We start from the raw sequence: 27,470 nt of genomic DNA on the forward strand, positions 1-27,470 counted from the left end.
CTAATATACTCGCCATTCACCAGCACAAGAGGTTTCAGGAACGCGGCTTCTGTGTATCTGGTGGAACACTCTAGGCCAATCAAATGTCAGCAGCTGACCGCACCGCCAGCAATTATCGCTGTGATACTGGGAATACTTAGTACTTGCACAGCGGATGTATTGCTGTAAGCACAGGTAATGGCTTTGGAGGAGTACTGGTAACAGGGTTCAAACGGGGGACACAAAATAATTGACATTGGCCCTGATTCATTAAGGAAAGTTAAACAAAAAATTGAGTAAGTTTTCTTACTCAAGTCTTATGGACAAAACCATGTTGCAATGCAAGGGGTGCAAATGAGTTTATTGTTTTGCACATAAGGAAAAAACTGGCTGTTTTTTCATGGAGCACACAAATACTTGATATAATACTTAATTTCATGTAGCATGCTTAATACAATACTTGATAGCTTATTTGTACACTGAAATTTAAAGTTGATCTAGGAGATACCTTACCCCTACTAGAAATCTGCCATCACATTTTAAATTTACCTCCCCCTCCAATGCAACATGGTTTTGCCTTACTTGCTTACTTTTGCTTAACTTTCCCTAATGAATCAGGCCCATTGTCTTTAAACATCATTTTATATATAATATTTTCTTAAAAATATATATAATTATGATCCACTAATTCCCACACGTTACTCTCCATACACTTCCATTTGTCACTTATTCCAGTCATACATAAAGATTTATCGTTCCAGCCACACTACCCCCCAAAACACAAGCAAGCATCTAATCGGTGTGTTTACCCCTAAACCTATGCTGTATAGTCCTCATTTTCCCTTATACATACAGTCCAGGAGTCAGATTGCATCATGGTTATTTATTTAAAATACTTTAATTTACAAATAATTTATGTACATTGTGTTTATAGCTCAGGTATTTACACGAACAGTTGAGAAAGTACAGTAGTGCATAGGAAGCACCATCCTGTCTATATCCCTGTGGTCCTTCTGCATGTGTATATATGTGTATATATATATATATATATATATATATATATATATATATATATATATATATATATATATATATATATATATATATATATATATATATATATGTGTGGGTAGAAATATGATAGGGCTTAGGCACCAAACTCTCAGCACTGGGATCCAGAGATTATTGCAGAGTGAGAGTTAACACACAGTTGATGCCCAAACCCACTGAGGTAAACATTGTGAAAGTAGAGTGTGTGTAATAAACATACACACAGTGCACACGTCTCTGCAAACTTTAGCTTTTTTTTTAAGCCAAGTGGGAATATTTTGGGAAAATGAAGATGAGAGTTTCTAAACTTTTTTTTTTTTTTTTCATTCTTCCAAACTTGTTCTTCCTGCAAACAACAGATTCCGAACTACTCTGTCTCATGGGCTTCAAGGAGGGCTGTAAAGAATGTCATATACATGGCAGAGCTGATATAATAATATAATATTTGTATATAATACACAAGTGGCACCCCTTGTAAATGATTAATGATACTAGAAGACGCCCCGGATTTCTGTGATGTGTATAAAAGACCTTTGCCTGTAAACTTTCACCTTAATATGATGGCGGATTTCCATTTTGATTTACAGTAGGGGTATCCTATATGTGAAATTTGCTTCTCAGTTGCGCTTACTACTATGACTGTTGTTGCCTTGCAGGAGTGGAAGTCTAAACACAATGATGGGGAAGTTTTTGGACTTTTACATTGTGCAGTTATGGATTCTGTAGTTACCACAGTAAGTTGACGATATTTTAAGCAAAGTAGATGCAACTAGGATTAAAAAGGAGTGGAAAATGCAGAGTAAACCAAACTTGTTGGGTAATATTTCTGTTACCTCCTTTAGTTCTACAGTGGCTTCACGCACAACTAAAACAGAGTCCATGTTAATAAAGTTGTTGCCTCTCCGCCCTGATGTTGGTTGCCATGGTAACATTTGTTATTGGACCTCTATCCGGGGCCTGGCTGTGCTGTAGAAGGTGCAGTAAGAGCAGCGTCCTTGGGAGACTACAGAAGGTCATATGCCCCAGCAGTTGTCGGAGGGGGCGCAGTCCTTGCAGTGGAGCTGTAGTAGTAGGGAGAACCTGGGAAATAAATTATGAGGGAGGGAGATACTTGTTAACTAGTATGCCGTTAATAAGTCATCTTATAACATTGCAAGCTAAGATCATCATCATGGAAACTCCAGCACACGTCAACTCTTTCTTATACAGGGTGGGAGAGGAGTTAGTGACAAATCTATCCTTGTGCCAGCATCTTCCCTTATAGCAGACTGCAACCTGCGGCTGACCAGCAGCTGTAGAACTACAAGTCCCAGCATGTTGGGATCTATCAGACTGCAGAGACACTGACACAAAGCAAACTCTAGAATGGCTTTTCAATACACAGTCTCACAGATACATTTGTGGTACTTTGTGAGGGCAAATTAATTAACAAGAAAGGGGGCAGAGGGAATTTGAAATACAAATGGAGCCTCAGTTATCTCAAATGAGCTCATCCTCTGCTAAACTGCCTTTACCTGATTAACATATAGAAATACAGAACAGCAGATGGTTTCAGAAAGAACTATCACAAATAATAAATATCATTTTGGGATAACTTTAGCTCCACCTGTAGTGCAAGAGAGTCCACATGTACAGTTAGTCTGCATCAACTATTTGTTTGTCAACTGATGAGTAACATCAGCCACGTACTTGTGTGAACAGACCACACTAGATGCAGGGCATCAGCCACGTACTTGTGTGAACAGACCACACTAGATGCAGGGCATCGGCCACGTACTTGTGTGAACAGACCACACTAGGTGCAGGGCATGGGCCACGTACTTGTGTGTACAGACCACACTAGATGCAGGGCATCAGCCACGTACTTGTGTGAACAGACCACACTAGATGCAGGGCATCAGCCACATACTTGTGTGAACAGACCACACTAGATGCAGGGCATCAACCACGTACTTGTGTGAACAGACCACACTAGATGCAGGGCATCGGCCACGTACTTGTGTGAACAGACCACACTAGATGCAGGGCATCGGGCACGTACTTGTGTGAACAGACCACACTAGATGCAGGGCATCAACCACGTACTTGTGTGAACAGACCACACTAGATGCAGGGCATCGGCCACGTACTTGTGTGTACAGACCACACTAGATGCAGGGCATCGGCCACGTACTTGTGTGTACAGACCACACTAGATGCAGGGCATCAGCCACATACTTGTGTGAACAGACCACACTAGATGCAGGGCATCGGCCACGTACTTGTGTGAACAGACCACACTAGATGCAGGGCATCAGCCACGTACTTGTGTGAACAGACCACACTAGATCCAGGGCATCGGCCATGTACTTGTGTGTACAGACCACACTAGATGCAGGGCATGGGCCACGTACTTGTGTGAACAGACCACACTAGATGCAGGGCATCGGCCATGTACTTGTGTGTACAGACCACACTAGATGCAGGGCATGGGCCACATACTTGTGTGAACAGACCACACTAGATGCAGGGCATGGGCCACATACTTGTGTGAACAGACCACACTAGATGCAGGGCATCGGCCATGTACTTGTGTGAACAGACCACACTAGATGCAGGGCATCGGCCACGTACTTGTGTGTACAGACCACACTAGATGCAGGGCATCGGGCACGTACTTGTGTGTACAGACCACACTAGATGCAGGGCATCGGCCATGTACTTGTGTGAACAGACCACACTAGATGCAGGGCATCGGCCATGTACTTGTGTGAACAGACCACACTAGATGCAGGGCATCAGCCACGTACTTGTGTGAACAGACCACACTAGATGCAGGGCATCGGCCACGTACTTGTGTGAACAGACCACACTAGATGCAGGGCATCGGCCACGTACTTGTGTGAACAGACCACACTAGATGCAGGGCATCGGCCACGTACTTGTGTGAACAGACCACACTAGATGCAGGGCATCGGCCACGTACTTGTGTGAACAGACCACACTAGATGCAGGGCATCGGCCACGTACTTGTGTGAACAGACCACACTAGATGCAGGGCATCGGCCACGTACTTGTGTGAACAGACCACACTAGATGCAGGGCATCGGCCACGTACTTGTGTGAACAGACCACACTAGATGCAGGGCATCAACCACGTACTTGTGTGAACAGACCACACTAGATGCAGTGTTCAGTGGACATTTTTAAATATGTAAGAACGCAAAATCTGAAGTTTTTTTATTGTATTATAAATTCTTCTACTGTTAGGGTTCATATTGAACAAAAATGGAGAACAAATGATATATTGGTTGTATCGATTCATAAAAAGGCAATCGGAGGAGTCAATTTCTTTTTGTGAATGAATGCACTGCAAAACCTATTTTCCATGTACTTACTTAGAAGGCTGGAGCCGGGGAACCGCCAACTGTCTCCGTATGCTGCGTAGGCCCCGTGGCTATATGCATTAGCAGTGTAATCACTTCCTGCTGAGAAAACAAGAACTGTCAGGTCAGATGGAACAGCAGGGGGAACATCTCACCTTACCAGAGCTGCGAAGCTACACGGCTAATATCTTACTCATAGCTCCTTTCCCATCTGCACACCGCGGATCCAGCCTTGCTAGAGCAGACCACCGCTGCCAGAGTGCTGGGAATTATTATCTTACATAGAATAAACTGTGCCCGTACATCTACACTGATTGAGCACCTTATATCTAGGTTATTTACAGACAGGACAGAACTAGGTTTGAAATATCTACGCTAGCTAAATCAGATTTATACCGTCTCTGGTATGTATCTTTGCCATATAACCCTACCATCGTTTAATTAAATTACTGCATCAACCTATATCCTACCAGTGCCACATCTTAATTTATGGAACAGTTTAAGAGAGTGTTCCAGGGATGCTGAGCGGATGATTAGCTGAAATGTTACACCGGCCAAGATAATAATACATTGTCGGCAATGGTTTCCACACCGACAAGTCAAACACAGTTTCCTTTTTTTGCCTGTTGGTCACTTGCGTTGTGTTTGGACCACAATGGGGGAAATGTCTCCTCATATATCTTATTGATTTAATAATAATTTAAATTAAGAATATTAGCAATTGTAATCAATCTATGCTTAGTGTCAACCCCAATTTGAGATAAGATGCACAACATATATATATATATATATATATATATATATATATATATTATATTATATGTGTAAATCATGTATATATTTCAGAGATTATCCTTTCTGAATATTTGTGAAGAGAATATGTTCGTGTTTCACTTAAAATACATTTTTATAATCCTTTCACTAATTTCATTATTGTATTATAACAGACCCTAACTAAATGTCTCCTTTAAAAAAAAAAGCATAAGTTTGTATAGTACATTATGTGGACTGAAATTCTATCTAAAACATCAATCATTTCTGACATTATCCAGGATAGGCAAAATTAATAAATGAGTGGCAGTTCTGACATCAGCCCCAGCATACGTAAGAGGCCACAGGATATATTATTGGAGAATAAGTAGATAATTTGTCCTCTTTGCGCTTGTATGGACATGCAGATTACCGGGTGTTGGCACCAAATCCATCTCTTGCACACACAGTTAAAATATAACTGCTCTTTTTTTATTTATCTTGACCAATCTCATTTCACGGTCCAGGAGAGGAAGGAGGGTTTGTGCGTGCGGGTGTGTGGCTGGGGAGGGGGAATAAGTACTTTATATTTTTAACGCTGCATTAAGCGCGTCTCCGTGGTAACACAGTAACACGCTGGCTCAGCAGGTTCTGGAGCTGTGAGCTGAGTGGGTGGGGGAACCGATGTTCTGCATTTCTTTTTCATTTAAATGTACCTGCAAAGGTCACCTGGGGTCAGCAACACCAAAAACATATCTCAATTTATCATTTGTAGACTCTCGTGCTCTGCTTGACACCCATGTTTTACCCAAATGTCCCCCTGGGAACAGTCTTCCAGCATCTGTGTTAATCCAGTAAAGGAATTCTAAGTGACTGAGGTACATAATTAACTATAAACAGGCCAAGGAAACGACAATTTGCTAATTCCAGCCGCCCCATTGCTAGATTTCTGTATTCCAAATAAACAACTTCCATGACATATGTTTGTTATATGACATAATGGTTTGAGACCATCATCATCATTTATATATGAGGCTGTGTTCTCTTTATCTGGTCAGAGTGTTTGACACCTTTCCTCTTTAAGTGAATCTTAGATTGTTTTTGGGGTACAAATTGGTCTTTCACTTACTAACATATTGACCATATGGACAATATTTAAGAGGTAGCGGAAAGAGGGACTGTGTATCTCCTGCACAGCGTTCTATATATGGGCAATCTATGCAGACAGTGACTGCCCAATTTCCTGTGTGGGTGACGCTCACAGCAGCACACTGCTAAGTTTTTAACTGGGTGTAAATGTACACCCTGGTGCTGTATGGCATAGGGCAGCAGGGCACACTTTTATGTACCATGGTGCGAGTGGTCTTTAATACTCCCCTACACAAATGAAGTGATCCCATTGAGACCATAACCCGTCACTTCCTACTGAATCTCCAGTGTTACCTACGGAATGTTTGATATATTCAGAAAGCCGCAGTTGTCTGCTTGGAGATTCATAACATTCTAAACCACCTGTGTGCACTGCACTGCCTCAGTCACTAATTAACACTGCTGGTTACAAAATCGTTGCTCCAAAGCAAGCATCTATAGTGGCATGTAAGTCAGAAACATAGGAAAATGATACAGAGCACCCTTAACTCTCTAAGACCCATAACGTACCAGCTACCATTCCAGCAATAGCAGATGAGGCATAGTTTCCTTGCCCACTGGGTATATGGGGTGGATAGCCTGGCAGCGTGGATCCTACAACATCACGCCCTGTGAAAGAATTGAGAGACAATATTGTTATTACCTATTCCAACCATCACTAAACCAGTATATAATAAGCAATGAACTAGCATGTGTATAGTTAATGGGGGCAGACTGTATGGAACAACAGGAGGAATCATGGGTAAAACGTATATGGAGTAATATAAATATTGGTGAAGCTTTCCATTTTCACAATGGCCAACTGCCTGCCAGTCAATGTTTGCTGTAAACTGTGGGTTATGGAAATGCAAGGGATAAAGGCCTTATCTAATAAGAGCTCCATGATGTAGGGCGGCATTGAGAATCTGCTGTTCAGTGGTACCCTGCAGCAAGGAGTACTCAGAACAGTAAACATGTTGCTTGTATAAGGTGACCCTAATATCTAGTTGTGCTTTCCTTCACCGTCCGCTGCACATTCCATTATGGAAGTAATTCCAATGAGTCATGTGACTTAAGTGGGCGGGGCTTTACCTGACAGTGCCCCCGTTACCTGCACTACAGTAATTCTGTACGCTGGACCCAATATTCATGAAGATGGAGCCTATCAATCCATTAGGAACTTGTGAAGTGCATCAGTGATGTTACTAATTTCTAGTGAATTGATACACTACTTTCTCATGAATATTGGCTAAAACCCCCAAACTACAATGTGTGTATGAAAAACGTATTTAGTACACTTTTACAATAGGATGACTTAAAACGAGCATAAATGTTGCACTTTGCCCTTGGGTAAACATGAATAAACACGATCCATGTCATATTTAGTATAAGGATTAAGGTTTTTTTAAATGTTGATTCAGTTTTAAGACAACATTTATTAAATCTTCTCTCCTTGTAACCAGGCAAGACTCGCATTAAGAATATACATGTATTGTAAACACAGCGGTCTCTCCCCAACACTTTTTGAACGCTTCTCTCTAACACACAAACTACAGTTGTATGACACCCGTTACCCCGTACCTGCAACAGCCTGGCTGGTGAACTGTCCATAGACAGAGGCAGCATGAGAAAATGCACTGAAGGTTGGAGCTGCTGAACAGATTGGCTGCAGGTCCAGAAAGGTGGGACTACATAATGATGGAGGGGTGGAGCTAGCGCTGGAGCTGTCAGATACCTCTTGTTTAACGGAGTATGATGAGAGCTCTGCAATGAAGGAGGGATGAGATGGAGATGGACATTCAAAAATAAAAGGAAAAAAATATATAACAATGAGATATGTGATGAGGGAATAATGTGGTGTGGGAGAGTTCTCACCTTGGTAACACCATGTGTCAAGGATACATTAAAATGGAAATCGTGCAAAATTGTAAACACTTGTCAAAACCTCCCTGCAAGAGGCATATAGCCTAACATGTGAAAGTGATAACGTGTGTCTTTTACACTGATTTACAATTATTCCACAGCATGGACTAGTGAGCAATAGCTGCGGCAATGATCTTTCATAAGGCTGGCAGTTCTGTGTAATATCTACTCAAAGAAAACGCTGTCATAATGGAAACGCTGAGCATGGCATTTTATTTATTGACCCACGAGGGGGAAATGGGACAGACTTTCACAGAGATATGGCAACAACATTTATTGAGCAACTTCTGAATGATTTTCGTATTTACAAAGATCTGTCCAACAGTGACATTCTCCTTCCTCTACAAAATAACAAAATGATGTTTGGGGTTTAGGTTAATTGTTAAGGAAAGTCTGTGTTTGTACAATTCCCCTCTTGAATGTACAATAGGAACAGTGGCTTAGTGGTTAGCACTTCTACCTTACAGCACTGGTGTCATGAGATCAATTCCCGACCATGGCCTTATCTGTGTGGAGTTTGTATGTTCTCTCCGTGTTTGTGTGGGTTTCCTCTGGGTGCTCCAGTTTTCTCCCACACTCCAAAAAAACATACTAGTAGGCTAATTGGCTGCTAACAAATTGACCCTGGTCTGTGTCTGTGTGTGTATGTTAGGGAATTTAGACTGTAAGCTCCAATTGGGCAGGGACTGATGTGAGTGAGTTCTCTGTACAGCGCTGCGGAATTAGTGGCGCTATATAAATGGTAATAATAATAACTAATGTAGATGGTATGTTCTGTGTAACTTTGAGTAAAGACTGGAGCTTCTGAATTACACTTTATATTTCAAATTGATGTCATCCATGGTGCAGTTGATGTAAGATAATAGCCCAGTTGTCTCTTTGAAATATGGTTTTACATAGATATAGCTAATCGATCGTATAATCCAGATACATATGAAATACACGTTCTGCATGCGTGCAGTTTTTACTGCTCAGGATGCATAAAATGAAATTCATCACAGCCGAGAAGAATGTATATGTTCTCCCTCAATTTTGCAAGGGTAATCTCATATGGACTGGAAATGTACCGTATAGTTTCTTATCATTTAAATATCATCAATATCTGAATTATTTTGCCAACATGTTTTGTCAATGATAAAAAGTCATTTTATATAGGTTAAATAAATAGATTAGCTAAAATTTTCCTGTAAACATTAGATACTTAGAAAGCCATAGTCCTTACATTCCCCCAGTTGTCACAAATATATATACTAGATTCAGGCCCAAATTAAATTTTCTTGCCTGTCGCCCATAGAGTGCTTTTGCCTCCTCACCCCACCTTTCCTCCCTACAACCAAACCAATCTCTACTACTGAAACAAATATAATAAAGGAGTGTATTCTATCAGTAATTTACCAGTTTTATATTCTGACCGTAACACATAAATACAAAATGTGGTAAAATGGGGTAGGTGGGCAGCACAGTGGCCTAGTGGTTAGCACTTCTGTCTCACAGCGCTGGGGTCATGAGTTCAATTCCCAACCATGGCCTTATCTGTGTGGAGTTTGTATGTTCTCCCTGTGTTTGCGTGGGTTTCCTCCGGGTGCTCCGGTTTCCTCCCACAATCCAAATACATACTAGTAGGTTAATTGGCTGCTATCAAAATTGACCCTAGTCTCTCTTTCTATTGTCTGTTTATGTTTGTTAGGGAATTTATACTGTAAGCTCCAATGAGGCAGGGACTGATGTGGGTGAGTTCTCTGTACAGCGCTGCGGAATTAGTGGCGCTATATAAATAAATGATGATGATGATGATACTGTCTTCTAAGTTGTATTAAGATTGACAATTCAATGCTTTGGTTCACAGTCCCAGATGCACACGAACCCCACTTCTCGGTCAGTCCACCTACCTGACAGAGCAGAGTATCCCTGATGTGTGGAGAGGTTTCTTCCAAGTGTGGCATTGGAGGAGCTCAGCGCTGATTTCCCATCATCCATTGCATTGTTAAGCAGTGGCAGGGGGTACAGAGCCTGAAACATGGAGACAGATTGTGATCCTTAAAAACCTGTTTACTAATAAATGTAATAAAATGTACTGACAACTACCTTCTATTACTGACATTATGTATGTACAGTGGACATGTTTTAAAAATAAACTAATATTAAAAAATGGATGTTATGTGCATACTATGTGTAGTACGGCCAGTGAGACTTATTGTCAGTAAATGTACTGAAGACTGGCAGCCACGATACTGATCCACGGATAAGAGGAAATGCGCAGTCATTGGACAGACGCACGCTCGGCAATGACACTCACTTGTTCAGCTTTGCTGTGGCTGGAGGAGTAGGAGTCAGGAAAGTGTTGTCTCTGAAAGGGGCACTCCAGCCCGTCCAGGGGGTGCTGAATGTAAGCCTGTGTCCGCATCTGTTTCCGGCTCAGTCCTCCATTGCCCTGAGAGTCAATGCTGAGTCTGCAGCTGTCCTGATCACCTGCAACCAATACACCTAGGCGTTATCTCCGCTCTGTCCGAGAGTCATTTACTATCTACTTGTTACATAAAAGTAGCATCTACCTGCCCTGTCTAATCACTATAATATAACAACGACATCTGTCTTTTTTATCAGATCACTATTATACAACAATAATATCTACACTTGTTACTGGATCACTATTGTATAACAGCAGGGCCGGATTAAGGGAATGGAGGCCACTGGGCTAAGGGGGCCTCCATTCCCCCGTGAGGGCCCCCCCCCGTGATCCAACCCGCCCACCCCCCCGGAACTTACCTCCTTCTCCGGCGCGCTGTACGCTCTTTACTGAGGAGATCTCGTGAGAGTGAGACTCACGAGATCTCCTCAGTAAGGAGACTACAGCGCGCCGGAGAAGGACGCAGTGAAAGTGCTCAGCAGCACTGATCGCGCCGGGGGCGCCCCCGCCCCCGACCGATCAATACTGCTGCTGAGCACTTTCAAGGGCCCCCTGGATGCCATAGGCCCCTGGGCTGTAGCCCAGTTAGCCCTATGGTTAATCCGGCCCTGTATAACAGTAACATCTACCTTCATTGTTAGATACTATTCTACACCAATAACATCTACCTGCCTTGTCTGATCACTATTCTACACCAATAACAACTACCTGCCTTGTCAGATACTATAATATAGCAATATGAATAGTAATATCTTGTGAATTACCCTCAATGACATCTACCTGCCTTATCTGATCACTATTCTACACCATTGACATCTACCTGCCTTGTCTGATCACTATTATACACCAATGATGTCTTTCTGCCTTGTCTGATCACTATTCTACACCAATGGCATCTACCTGCTTTGTCTGATCACTATTCTACACCAATGACATCTATCTGCCTTATCTGATCACTATTCTACACCAATAACATCTACCTGCCTTATCCGATCACTATTATACACAAATCACATCTACCTGCCTTGTCTGATCACTATTCTACACCAATAATTTCTACCTGCCTTGTCTGATCACTATTCTACACCAATAACAACTACCTCCCTTGTCAGATACTAAAATATAGCAATATGAATAACAATATCTTGTGAATTACCCTCAATGACATCTACCTGCCTTATCTGATCACTATTTTACACCAATGGCATCTACCTGCTTTGTCTGATCACTAATCTACACCAATGATGTCATCCTGCCTTGTCTGATCACTATTCTACATTAATGACATCTACCTGTCTTATCCGATCAATATTCTACACCAACGATATCTACCTGTCTTGTCTGATCACAATTCTACACCAATGACATCTACCTGCCTTATCCGATCGCTATTCTACACCAATAACATCTACCTACCTTGTCTGATCACTAATCTACACCAATAACATCTACCTGCCTTGTCTGATCACAATTCTACACCAATGACATCTACCTGCCTTGTCTGATCACTATTCTTGACCAGTAAAATCTACCTGCCTTATCCAATCACTACTCTACACCAATAACATCTACCTGCCTTATCCGATCACTAATCCAGACCAATAACATCTACCTGCCTTATCCAATCACTATTCTACACCAATGCCATCTACCTGCCATGTCTGATCACTATTCTATATTAATGACATCTACCTGCCTTGTCTGATCACTATTCTACATTAATGACATCTACCTGCCTTATCTGATCACTATTCTACACCAATGACATCTACCTGCCTTGAATGATCACTATTCTACACCAATGACATCTACCTGCCTTGAATGATCACTATTCTACACCAACGATATCTACCTGTCTTGTCTGATCACAATTCCACACCAATGACATCTACCTGCCTTGTCTGATCACAATTCTACACCAATAACATCTACCTGCCTTGTCTGATCACTATTCTACACCAATGATATCTACCTGCCTTATCCAATCACTATTCTACACCAATAACATCTACCTACCTTGTCTGATCACAATTCTACACCAATGACATCTACCTGCCTTGTCTGATCACTATTCTACACCAATAACATCTACCTGCCTTATCCGATCACTACTCTACACCAATAACATCTACCTGCCTTGTCTGATCACTAATCCACACCAATAGCATCTACCTGCCTTATCCGATCACTATTCTACACCAATAACATCTACCTGCCTTATCCGATCACTATTCTACACCAATGATATCTACCTGCCTTATCCGATCACTATTCTACACCAATAATATCTACCTGCCTTATCCAATCACTATTCTACACCAATGATATCTACCTGCCTTATCCAATCACTATTATACACCAATAACATCTACCTGCCTTATCCGATCACTATTCTACACAAATGACATCTACCTGCCTTGAATGATCACTATTCTACACCAACAATATCTACCTGTCTTGTCTGATCACAATTCTACACCAATGACATCTACCTGCCTTGTCTGATCACAATTCTACACCAATGACATCTACCTGCCTTATCCAATCACTATTATACACCAATAACATCTACCTGCCTTATCCGATCACTACTCCACACCAATAACATCTACCTGCCTTATCCGATCACTATTCTACACCAATAATATCTACCTGCCTTATCCGATCACTATTCTACACCAATGATATCTAACTGCCTTATCCAATCACTATTATACACCAATAACATCTACCTGCCTTATCCAATCACTACTCTACACCAATAACATCTACCTGCCATGTCTGATCACTATTCTACATTAATGACATCTACCTGCCTTGTCTGATCACTATTCTACATTAATGACATCTACCTGCCTTATCTGATCACTATTCTACACCAATGACATCTACCTGCCTTGAATGATCACTATTCTACACCAATGACATCCACCTGCCTTGAATGATCACTATTCTACACCAACGATATCTACCTGTCTTGTCTGATCACAATTCCACACCAATGACATCTACCTGCCTTGTCTGATCACTATTCTACACCAATAACATCTACCTGCCTTGTCTGATCACTATTCTACACCAATGATATCTACCTGCCTTATCCAATCACTATTCTACACCAATAACATCTACCTACCTTGTCTGATCACAATTCTACACCAATGACATCTACCTGCCTTGTCTGATCACTATTCTACACCAATAACATCTACCTGCCTTATCCGATCACTACTCTACACCAATAACATCTACCTGCCTTGTCTGATCACTAATCCACACCAATAGCATCTACCTGCCTTATCCGATCACTATTCTACACCAATAACATCTACCTGCCTTATCCGATCACTATTCTACACCAATGATATCTACCTGCCTTATCCGATCACTATTCTACACCAATAATATCTACCTGCCTTATCCAATCACTATTATACACCAATAACATCTACCTGCCTTATCCGATCACTATTCTACACAAATGACATCTACCTGCCTTGAATGATCACTATTCTACACCAACAATATCTACCTGTCTTGTCTGATCACAATTCTACACCAATGACATCTACCTGCCTTGTCTGATCACAATTCTACACCAATGACATCTACCTGCCTTATCCAATCACTATTATACACCAATAACATCTACCTGCCTTATCCGATCACTACTCCACACCAATAACATCTACCTGCCTTATCCGATCACTATTCTACACCAATAATATCTACCTGCCTTATCCGATCACTATTCTACACCAATGATATCTAACTGCCTTATCCAATCACTATTATACACCAATAACATCTACCTGCCTTATCCGATCACTATTCTACACCAATAACATCTACCTGCCTTATGCGATCACTATTCTACACCAATAACATCTACCTGCCTTATCCAATCACTATTCTACACCAATAATATCTACCTGCCTTGTCTGATCACTATTCTACACCAATAACATCTACCTGCCTTGTCTGATCACTATTCTACACCAATAACATCTACCTGCCTTATCCAATCACTATTATACACCAATAACATCTACCTGCCTTATGCGATCACTATTCTACACCAATAACATCTACCTGCCTTGTCTGATCACTATTCTACACCAATAACATCTACCTGCCTTATCCAATCACTATTATACACCAATAACATCTACCTGCCTTATCCAATCACTATTCTACACCAATAACATCTACCTGCCTTGTCTGATCACTATTCTACACCAATAACATCTACCTGCCTTGTCTGATCACTATTCTACACCAATAACATCTACCTGCCTTATCCGATCACTATTCTACACCAATAATATCTACCTGCCTTATCCGATCACTATTCTACACCAATGATATCTAACTGCCTTATCCAATCACTATTATACACCAATAACATCTACCTGCCTTATCCGATCACTATTCTACACCAATAACATCTACCTGCCTTATGCGATCACTATTCTACACCAATAACATCTACCTGCCTTATCCAATCACTATTCTACACCAATAATATCTACCTGCCTTGTCTGATCACTATTCTACACCAATAACATCTACCTGCCTTGTCTGATCACTATTCTACACCAATAACATCTACCTGCCTTATCCAATCACTATTATACACCAATAACATCTACCTGCCTTATGCGATCACTATTCTACACCAATAACATCTACCTGCCTTGTCTGATCACTATTCTACACCAATAACATCTACCTGCCTTATCCAATCACTATTATACACCAATAACATCTACCTGCCTTATCCAATCACTATTCTACACCAATAACATCTACCTGCCTTGTCTGATCACTATTCTACACCAATAACATCTACCTGCCTTGTCTGATCACTATTCTACACCAATAACATCTACCTGCCTTGTCTGATCACTATTGTATAACAATAACATCTACCTGCCTTATTGTACCAGTTTTGAATAACAATAAAATCTCAGGTAAGAATTATCACAAAAATGCATATAACTATGTACTTTCTTCAGTTCTGGAAAATATATATTTTCCCTGTATAAGGGGACACACTACATCAATATGAACTGTGCATCTCCTCTCATTCATTGCATCCACACCAATACACCAATATGCAATCCTGTACTGTACACTGTACACGGCAGGGATTGTACTCACTGTCATCCAGCTTGCGTTTCCCTTCTGTACTGGGTTGAGCAATACCCAACAGGCCACTGATTGAGTAAGGTGACCCAAGGGAGTCAGAGTGTGGAGATTCAGGGGGTGTCACTGCTGAACTTGGAACTGTAAAAAACAGCAAATCATCTTAATAAAAAGCAAACACTTCGGGTTCACCAGTTTAATCTACTACTAAGTCCACACTTACATAAAACAAAGGAGAAATCTCTAAAGTTTGTCATTGTGCACGACAATTTCTTATACAGGTAATGGGATATTTTATCTGGAAACCTATTACCTGACCACTGAACATGAAAATAGTACTATTCTATTACACACTATACAGACATAGGACACTACACCCCCAACATGACCTGACCACTGTACATGATCATAGTACAATTCTATTACACACTATACAGACATAGGACACTACACCTCCAACATGACCTGACCACTGTACATGATCATAATACAATTCTATTACACACTATACAGACATAGGACACTACACCTCCCAACATGGCCTGACCATTGTACATGATCATAATACATTTCCATGACTCTCTATAGCATCACTTGACCAAGCTAATATGATACAAATAGCTAAAGTTTGTTTCTTTGCAGTGTTCAAGACTCTATGGGGGAAATTCAATTGACCGGGTTGTTTGTGAAACTATGCGCACTATTACCGTTATTATGGTTATAGCGCGCACCATTACCGTTATTATGGTTATAGCGCGCACCATTACCGTTTTTATGGTTATAGCGCGCACCATTACCGTTATTATGGTTATAGCGCGCACCATTGCCGTTATTATGGTTATAGCGCGCACCATTGCCGTTATTATGGTTATAGCGCGCACCATTACCGTTATTATGGTTATAGCGCGCACCATTACCGTTATTATGGTTATAGCGCGCACTATTACCGTTATTATGGTTATAGCGCGCACCATTACCGTTATTATGGTTATAGCGCACACCATTACCGGTATTATGGTTATAGCGAGCACCATTACCGTTATTATGGTTATAGCGCGCACCATTACCGTTATTATGGTTATAGCGCGCACCATTACCGTTATTATGGTTATAGCGCGCACTATTACCGTTATTATGGTTATAGCGCGCACTATTACCGTTATTATGGTTATAGCGCGCACCATTACCGTTATTATGGTTATAGCGCGCACCATTACCGTTATTATGGTTATAGCGCGCACCATTACCGGTATTATGGTTATAGCGAGCACCATTACCGTTATTATGGTTATAGCGCGCACCATTACCGTTATTATGGTTATAGCGCGCACCATTACCGTTATTATGGTTATAGCGCGCACTATTACCGTTATTATGGTTATAGCACGCACTATTACCGTTATTATGGTTATAGCGCGCACTATTACCGTTATTATGGTTATAGTGCGCACTATTACCGTCAGGTCGGTAATTTCAGAGCCGATTTTTGCTCGCCGCTCTGTGAGCCGTGAGCACAAATCCACATTAAAATTACCGACCTAAAGGTAATAGTGCGCACTATAACCATAATAACGGTAATAGTGCGCGCTATAACCATAATAACGGTAATAGTGCGCGCTATAACCATAATAACGGTAATGGTGCGCGCTATAACCATAATAACGGTAATGGTGCGCGCTATAACCATAATAACGGTAATGGTGCGCGCTATAACCATAATAACGGTAATGGTGCGCGCTATAACCATAATAACGGTAATGGTGCGCGCTATAACCATAATAACGGTAATAGTGCGCGCTATAACTGTACTAAAGGTAATAGTGCGCAGCGCGCGTTGTTTTCACAAACAAGGCGGTCAATTGAATTCCCCCTATGTATGGATGAATATTTTGTAACTATAATCTGTAACTCCAATCAGATGTTTATTCTCATTTTTTTCTCATCTGCTTTAGAAATGCATTTGAAGTCAAGTGGTTGCTATAGGTTAGAAGACATTGGTGCACATCCCATCACTTTAGTATACAAAGTCCCCCTGTGTGTGCTAGTTCTCACTTACTAAGAGTGTGTCCAGGACTCAGTGACTTCACACAGCTCTCCATGGGTAGGTTAAATAGCTGCTGGACTTTGGTGCGGATTATTCTGCCAAAGAGACAGAGAGGTGTGAGCTGACAGAAGTGATAGCAGAAAGTGTACACAACTGTACACAAGGGGACAGATGCAGAGTGCTTCGAAAAATGGGTGTAAATTACTCTTAAAAATAACATATTTCTGCCCATACGCAGAGCTGTAGACATCTCAAGAGACGTTCGCCTCCGCATTACAGCATATGCGTCTGGCTGATGTAAAGTCATCGATATCAACGCGTGTTTAGACTTGCCCCATGGTCAAAAAAAAATACACCTCCTAACAGGCATATATACGTGTTGTTGCAGGTCTGCATGAGCCGCATTCTCATAAACATGACTTTACTGTATTCAGCCAACGTTACAGCGCCGCTTCCCTCGCTCATCCCTCCCCTTCAGAAGTGTAAGGGTCAGATGCATGCTGGTCAGCACAGGCGACCTCTCACAAGATACACTATGCAAACTGGTGTACATCCCACTCTGCATCAGCCCCAGTATGTAAACGAACATGTGTAACACAGGCAGTGGTATGACAGCCATCTCCTTATCCACAAATAAAGTACTAAGAGCATTAGAAGCAGCCGTCTAAAAAGAAATCTGATGCACTTCTAATTCACAGACACTGAAAATAATTTTATTATTGCTAAATTCCATGTATTTTACCCATCTGTATAATACAACTCAGCATTTTTTCAACACATTATAGACTATATGACATTAATTTTCCTATATAACACGATTTTAGAGGGTAAATTTGAATTATTTTCTGATACTTTTTTGCAATTTCTACTGTAGCTTCTTAAGAAAAAAACATAAATTGATGTTAAATATTATGTTACGGTGCTTTTCTGTTATTTAAAGTGATGCTTGTTCTATTGTGAAAACATTTTAGTGAATGTGGCTAAAAGCATACATCAGACAAACGTCTTAAAGTGGCATATTGGCTAGTACATTGTTATAGTCTGCAAGTGACATTGGTGACACTTCTCAATTATCTAGAGACAGGTAACCTGCGGCTCTCCAGCTGTTGTGGAACTATAAATGACAGCATGCCTTGCCTGTCTCTTCATTTTATCAGCTAGTAGGTTGACGCCAGAGGTGGACAACCTGTGAGTCACTAGTCGTGGTGCATGCTGGTACTTGTAGTTCCTTTACAACTGGTTGAGCGAAGCTGGTCTGGTTTTAGCCGTGACATAAAGCTCTTTGTAAACAACAATATTACCGACGACACAGATATAAAATACAACTTACAGTACACTGCCACATATCATATTATTCTAAAACAACTAGACATCTTAGTCAATGATGTAATGACTTGTTCTACCTGTTAATGGAGCTGACACTCGGCACCGTGTCATTGTCACACACACCCTCCGCCAACAGCCGGTCCCTTATTTCCCAGGCAAACATGGTGGGGTTTTGTCTCTTATAATCTCCGATCTTCTCAACCACTTTGGGGGTGGCAACTTTGGGCTTAGAACCACCGATGACCCCTGGCCGGATACTGCCTGTTTCATAGTACCTACTCCAATACAAAAATTAGATATAATTACCCAAAACCAAAACCTGCATCTACCCCAACCCAGGCTAAGCACCGGAACTCCCATGTATAGGAAGGCAGGTCATACATGGAGTATACCATCATGAAAGAAGGTGCATTAACCAGTGTGGCTGAAACATGCCAATCACACATGGGACATGTCCCACAATCATGTAAAACTTCAATTGATATTAGAGCATTCATCATCATCATTTATTTATATAGCGCCAACATATTGTCACACAACAGTGTTGGTCAAGGGGTAGTTGTATAACAGGTGGTAATAAGGTAATGTAGTCAGGTTAGGAGGGTGGTTGAGGAATATTATAAGCTTGTCTGAAGAGGTGGGTTTTCAGAGCATTGTAAAATTTTGGTCCCCATGATTTAGTTTCACCAGTTATTCTCATAATACTCATAAGACCTGTCTGTGTCTATATTCAATGGATTTCAATGAATTATTAGAGAAGTAATAGCCCAGGTGGCAATCAAATTGGATTTTGCTCCTAGTATTAAATGTTTCCAGTCCCAGGTGATTGCTAGGTTGCCATTTGAGTAATATTGTACAGTATAAAGTTATACAGACTGTATTAGCTGAATAGACAATGTTACAAAGGAATAGCTACATCCTATAAAAATAGACATCAGCAATAAACCTTTAGGCATCACATCAACTTAACAAACCCCAGTGCCCAGGAATACAGATATTGTATATAGCAGAAAAGAATTGCAATATGATGCGGCCATCCAGGCAGTTTGCATGACTATAACGTTCTAGCTCATTGCTTCTAGCAGCCACTCTCCAGTAACAAGGCTACAGAATAACTGTGTGTGATGTATATGTGTAGGATTGATCACAAAGGAATAAGGCAGATTTGTTTTAGATTGCAGCCGGAATGTTCGGAGAATTGCTGGCGCCCCTGGTGTGTAGTGATGGAAGGCGCTGAGCTCCCCCGCGCCGCCTACAAGTACAGTTATTGATGCCTTCAATATATACTCATTACCAAATTAAACTGTCAGTAGAAACAGTCCTATTATCAGTAATATTTAACTATGTTTTTATCATTAGCTGGTCACTTAATGTGATGTGATCTTAATCTAACATTGGTAAATAAGAATGTCCATGTTTTTTGTCAACAAGATCATACACCACAAGTACACTATTTCAAACAATATTGTTTTATTTGAGATGTCTTATCACATACAGAAGTAACTATCCCAGAACCTGTAGTAGGACTACTCCTGTCTTCTCCAGACAGGACAATGCAGAGTATCAGACGTGGGGATGACTGATGCATGGCTGTTATCCATGCTGCTAAGTAACGTTATATCTCTCTACTTGTATTGTTGATGCCTATTATATGGATCATTTGTATTAAATGGATCATTTGTTTACTAGAAAAAAAATCATTTGTATTACAATAATACTGGCAGTTTCATACCCCCTGGCCTTATAGCTTGATCTAACCTTGGAATAGTTTGGTGACTTCTAATATCCTTGTAATTTACACTAGAGGTTAAACTGAACTTTGCAATCTGAAGGTTATTTGCGACTCTGCAATGGGCACTCTCAGTCATATGGACTCTATAAAAACCAGATTACATAGAATCCGAGTGATGGTGAAAATGAGTTTATCTGTTAGTTGGCAGAAGACAAGACACTCCATAGTAATTGGTTGACTGGATATGGGGACAGTGTCAGAGGTTGGATCAGGAATCAGTATGTGAATAGGGTCCACCTTGTTTTGAAGTAGTCGGCAAGGATAAGGAGGGAAGATGTAGCCAAGAGTTTAAAGCAAAGAAGAGGCAAAGTTAGATTCCATATATTAATAAGATAGTTTTCTGGTTCTGATATTTAGATATTAGCAGGTTAAAGTGAGGCAATGTAAGGCATACCGCTAGTAGTTTAGAATTTCATTATAGACACAGACATAACATGGTAGAACCAGTAAGATGGATTGTAAAGGACATATCATCCTATCTGAAGCAGATTCAAGTGGCTATGTATAGACATGTACGAGGTACCTTGCCTCTGCTAGACAGCTGGTTTTCTGGCTCCTTACCTGCCCAGGATCTTGCTCACACACCCGTGACTGACCCTCAGCTGCCGCGAGATGTCGCATGGACGCACACCTTGGTGCGCCAAGTCCACGATCCGCTGCCTCACTACCTCCGGCAGGGGGCGCCCATTCACAAAAGCCCCACCTAGCTGATTTAGCCCACCATGACCTGGATAGACACAAATTATGAGATCAATTATTCTCTATGTCTGAACAAATGAACATTGTGCTACACCAGAACCATAGTGACTCAGCTGACAATACATTAGTCTCGTGAAGTGTGTCTGGTATCTATATATACTACCCTGTGCTGGGGTGCTGACATGTTCTCAGTGATATACTTTAGGTGTGGCTTACGAAACGCACTTATTTGTCCTCTAAATTGTTTGTCTGTCCTTATGTACTCAATAATAGGTCCCATCCACCTGACCGACACTAAATAAGGATCCCCGATATATTGCATAGCTAAATCACTGAAGGCATATATATTAGGATTAGGAGTACCCCATATAAAAAAGGGTTTACATGATCACAAGGCAGAGATTGATGAATTGGTATTAATATTATATATTAAATATTGATGTTATTATCACTATTAGGTCACTACTGTATATTTCATAAATCATAATGGAATATAGTACTAGTATCCACTGTATATAAGCACAGTATTAGCATTTAACATGTATTATTATTTAGGCAATTATTATCTCCATAAATGCCCGTCTCTTGATAAAGCCGACCACACACGGGCTGAACATGCCTCTAAGCGTGATGGTCTGCAACAGAACCAATGTTCAGTATGGCCACATATATGTCAGCTTATACCAGCATGGCTGTGGCCTGCTGAAGATGACAGCACACATGAGTCGGTATCTGCAGTCATCTTCCGACCACGTATACAAATATGATACAGATCCGGATGTGTGTGACCAGCATAAGAAGTTGCACATGTCTCTGTGGGAAAGAATGAGGGCTGTGTTTGTTGTTCTGCTTTATTGCCAATCTGGGTGTAATGACAGCGTAAATGTAGCACATCCCTGTATGTTGCACATGGGATTACTGGAATGAATTACTGACCTATATGCAGTGAGCTGATGGGTCCTGAGCAGCCTCTCTCTGTGATGAGATCTGTGGACAAACAGAGTGTTTAGAATCAACAAAACTGAGCGGAATGTAGTTATCAAGAAATAACGACTGATGGGAGGAGATGGCACAAACCACTCACATGCCCTATTATAGCTTATTGTATGATGCCAACCCAATTATTACATAGCCAGACAAATAATGTATGCCCTGTCCCTCAGTCATCTCCCTAGATCCTACTGAAATAACAGGCTGCATTCTCATGGACACTCCTTCAACCCACAACATAGCTGTCTCTGCCGGGTGTAGGTGATAGGTACACTTATTTAAGCAATGGGCACAGGAGTTCTTATATTTTAGCTAGTTTTGTTATTTGAGATTTTGATGCCCAGGGACGAATCAGTCTGCACAAATTACACACTACAAGATGAAGAATATTTGTGCTGCTAGACATTTGGGTGTGGAGATAGCCTAGTCCCGTTATTGTTGTTATCATTGCATCTTCTATCAAATATTCAAAATAAATATTGTAATAAAAACAATTCACATAGTTCTCTATCACACTACAAGTTCCTTGATACTCAGAGATCCCAGTAACAATATTACACAAGCTTTCTTCCTTTTTCCTATTTTACATCTGTGCCAATGATTTCAAACTGCGATTAAGCACTGACCTAAGCACCCTAAGCTTGACTTTAAATAGCCATATAACATAAGAACAGTGGTTAGCATTGCTGACTTGTCGCGACTTCCCACCAAGTGCGCTGGTTTCCTCTCACAGTCCGAAAACATACTGGTAGGTTATGTGGATTCTGATTTAGATTGTAAGCTCCAATGGGGCAGGGACTGATATGCCTTGTACATCGCTACGTAATATGATTGGCGCTGTATAAATAAACGATAAGAATTAGGTGAAGTATTGGTTTTAGTTCTACATTGACTGAGCCACACTGACAGCTGTCAAACAGTAAACTGATCTTATATCCAGCTTCCAAATACAATTAATAACACACATTTGTCATAACTAGAATCACAGTTATATTCTATGTGACTGTGAGACAGATCATTTTGAGGGAAATATAGTTGTAATGTATTCTCATTTTTAAAATGATATAGCGTATATCAATGAGAAGTATCCTGTGAATGAAGGATATCTAACATGCCAGTAACTTATCCAACAAGAGGAGGCAGACAAGACCTACAGTTTGAAATCAGAAAACAGGACGTTGCTGTGAAACAAATCCAGCAGGATCAGCCCCTGTGTCCAGCATTAGATTATAAATGGCAAAGGTGGGACACTTGGAAGATTTACGTGTACTATTATAATATCATTTCTCAGTATGTAAAATAACACGTTTGATGATGAAACCCTGATAGACGCAGTTGTTTCAGGGTGAAATGATACATCCTTGTAATATACATTAAAAGTGTTGTTCTAAACAATACAGGAGTGATAACATTGCAGCTGATGACATCACTGCCATCCAATTATAAAACAAATAATATACAGCAGATAATCCCAGACTGCAACTAGAGGACAACTGTGAACCAGGTTGAATATGGCTCTAGCAAAATGTACCATTGCCAAGACAGATGCTGCATTAAATTTAAAACTTGTAATCTGCACCAATTGATTACTCACACGTGCTATTTTATTACTGATCTTTAGTAGGCAATTCACACAGTTCTACATCTAATCTTAGACCTGTCCCACTAATCTTGTACATTAAGAAGGAGCTGTAGTGTTTCTTGTCCCTGCTCTCTGGATGTCTGTATAGATTGCTTTACACAAAGTATTCAAGATATTTAAGCACCAGATGTTGCTCACATTTGACTGGTGTTTGCATAAAACAGACTGGTTCAAGCATTTCATTAGAATCTGGGTAGCAAATTTGTTATGTGAATTCAATTCAGGAATTACTCAATCTATGTGTAGTGTAAAGACAGGTTCTGTGTCACTAGTACCATAACTCCTCTGTATGGTGTAAGGACAGGTTCTGTGTGTCACTAGTACCATAACTCCTCTGTATGGTGTAAGGACAGGTTCTGTGTGTCACTAGTACCATAACTCCTCTGTAGGGTGTAAGGACAGCTTCTGTGTGTCACTAGTACCATAACTCCTCTGTATGGTGTAAGGACAGGTTCTGTGTGTCACTAGTACCATAACTCCTCTGTATGGTGTAAGGACAGGTTCTGTGTGTCACTAGTACCATAACTCCTCTATATGGTGTAAGGACAGGTTCTGTGTGTTACTGGTACCATAACTCCTCTGTATGGTGTAAGGACAGGTTCTGTGTGTAGCTGGTGACATATGTCCTCTGTATGGTATAAGGACAGGTTCTGTGTGTAGCTGGTGACATATCTCCTCTGTATGGTATAAGGGCAGGTTCTGTGTGTAGCTGGTGACATATGTCCTTTGTATGGTATAAGGACAGGTTCTGTGTGTAGCTGGTGACATATGTCCTCTGTATGGTATAAGGGCAGGTTCTGTGTGTAGCTGGTGACATATCTCCTCTGTATGGTATAAGGGCAGGTTCTGTGTGTACCTGGTGACATATCTCCTCTGTATGGTATAAGGGCAGGTTCTGTGTGTAGCTGGTGACATATGTCCTCTGTATGGTATAAGGGCAGGTTCTGTGTGTAGCTGGTGACATATCTCCTCTGTATGGTATAAGGGCAGGTTCTGTGTGTACCTGGTGACATATCTCCTCTGTATGGTATAAGGACAGGTTCTGTGTGTAGCTGGTGACATATGTTCTCTGTATGGTATAAGGGCAGGTTCTGTGTGTACCTGGTGACATATGTTCTCTGTATGGTATAAGGACAGGTTCTGTGTGTAGCTGGTGACATATGTCCTCTGTATGGTATAAGGACAGGTTCTGTGTGTAGCTGGTGACATATGTTCTCTGTATGGTATAAGAACAGGTTCTGTGTGTAGCTGGTGACATATCTCCTCTGTATGGTATAAGGGCAGGTTCTGTATGTACCTGGTGACATATCTCCTCTGTATGGTATAAGGGCAGGTTCTGTGTGTAGCTGGTGACATATCTCCTTTGTATGGTATAAGGGCAGGTTCTGTGTGTACCTTTTGACATATGTTCTCTGTATGGTATAAGGACAGGTTCTGTGTGTAGCTGGTGACATATCTCCTCTGTATGGTATAAGGGCAGGTTCTGTGTGTACCTGGTGACATATGTTCTCTGTATGGTATAAGGACAGGTTCTGTGTGTACCTGGTGACATATGTCCTCTGTATGGTATAAGGACAGGTTCTGTGTGTAGCTGGTGACATATGTCCTCTGTATGGTATAAGGACAGGTTCTGTGTGTAGCTGGTGACATATGTCCTCTGTATGGTATAAGGACAGGTTCTGTGTGTAGCTGGTGACATATGTTCTTTGTATGGTATAAGGACAGGTTCTGTGTGTAGCTGGTGACATATCTCCTCTGTATGGTATAAGGGCAGGTTCTGTGTGTAGCTGGTGACATATGTCCTCTGTATGGTATAAGGACAGGTTCTGTGTGTAGCTGGTGACATATCTCCTCTGTATGGTATAAGGGCAGGTTCTGTGTGTAGCTGATGACATATGTCCTTTGTATGGTATAAGGACAGGTTCTGTGTGTAGCTGGTGACATATCTCCTCTGGTGTGAGGACAGGTTATAGCATTTCCTCTAAATATTCCATTTGATCCACAGGTCATATAGGTGTATTAATCATATATTGATTGTGGAAAGTTTCATATCATGTTAGTAAAGTATCAAAAATAGAAGTCTTTGAAACATAAAAGGGTAAACACCATAGTGACAAACTAAAAAAATATAGGGGAAAAACGATAAGTGCAAGTTCTCAAATTCACACTGGTCTTTTGGAGATATTCCCAGGGACTGAAATTCTGTTTTCAAGTGAATTCCAATACCTGTCAATATTAACGTGGATGTCTACATACCATATCTATACAGCCAAACACTATGGGCCATGAAGATTAAAAATCCTGGTTATTTGCGACAATCATATCAGATAGAGTAAATCAGAAGCAATCATATTATATCTGTCCCTTGACTGTATCCACAATAATGTTCTGCTTATCTCAGGATTATTAAATCTCATTACGTAAAAATCTCTTCAAAACGCTCATCAGTCACCCCCTTGTTACCACTAAGCAGAAATCTAAGATGGGCACCAACATATTCAATCATTTCTTTTGGGGTGTTCAACATGACACTGTTAGGGATCATTCACATGATTTGAACATTTGCCTGATAAATAATGCAGATCTCTAAGCCACTCCGACTCTGCAGTAAAATATACCATTTGGCACGGCACGCACCATTTTGCCATGCTACAGAGATCAATGGACATCTATGCCATGCCATATGTAAAGAGTATTGTCCTTCTCATTTACTGTTGTAGAGTTTAATGATGTATCCATATATATATATATATATATATATATATATATATATATATATATATACAAAAACAGACATAGGTCCTCTGCACTCACCATGTACAGACTGGGGTGCAAGAGGGGGTTGTCCACATTGTATAGACAAGAAAACAGGGATATATATATATATATATATAGTCAGACACCGGAGATTAATTACATTATCCCACAACCCTCTATGACTTGGCAATGCATTAAATATATCAAATTATTACAGTGATTTACATCACAGACCAACTACTGGAGGAATGATGAGTGGTATGATTAGTGATCGGCACCATGTACGACTCTCAATTAATAAAAATAACATGACGAAAAACATCAATTAGAACATAAAGATTTAAAATAATCTCAAGCGAAGGATTCAGCGGTATGTTAAGTGCTATTAGACCTGGTTTGTCATTTCCATTGCACCTCACGGTCTGTGATTTCTATGTGTATTATTACAGTGGTTAATGCTGCTATTATCC

At 40.7% G+C, this 27,470-nt stretch overlaps 1 protein-coding gene across 1 annotated transcript in view; it reads right to left on the minus strand.

Annotated features, from left to right (window-relative positions):
• Positions 1-858: 858 nt before the first annotated feature.
• The window catches only part of PAX8 (paired box 8), a 32,410-nt gene continuing 5,798 nt past the window's right edge, over positions 859-27,470 (minus strand). Inside the window, exons 3-13 of the mRNA XM_075205184.1 lie at positions 22,548-22,598; positions 21,474-21,639; positions 19,198-19,395; positions 17,807-17,889; positions 15,766-15,891; positions 10,492-10,664; positions 10,085-10,205; positions 7,854-8,036; positions 6,804-6,902; positions 4,407-4,493; positions 859-2,109 (exon numbers count right to left, since the gene is read on the minus strand). Coding sequence (XP_075061285.1) covers positions 2,033-2,109; positions 4,407-4,493; positions 6,804-6,902; positions 7,854-8,036; positions 10,085-10,205; positions 10,492-10,664; positions 15,766-15,891; positions 17,807-17,889; positions 19,198-19,395; positions 21,474-21,639; positions 22,548-22,598 — 1,364 coding nt within the window. The 3' untranslated portion in view covers positions 859-2,032. The remainder of the gene's footprint in view (positions 2,110-4,406; positions 4,494-6,803; positions 6,903-7,853; positions 8,037-10,084; positions 10,206-10,491; positions 10,665-15,765; positions 15,892-17,806; positions 17,890-19,197; positions 19,396-21,473; positions 21,640-22,547; positions 22,599-27,470) is intronic.

The sequence above is a fragment of the Mixophyes fleayi genome, chromosome 4 (genome assembly GCF_038048845.1).
Source record: "Mixophyes fleayi isolate aMixFle1 chromosome 4, aMixFle1.hap1, whole genome shotgun sequence".
NCBI classification, from domain to species: domain Eukaryota; kingdom Metazoa; phylum Chordata; class Amphibia; order Anura; family Limnodynastidae; genus Mixophyes; species Mixophyes fleayi.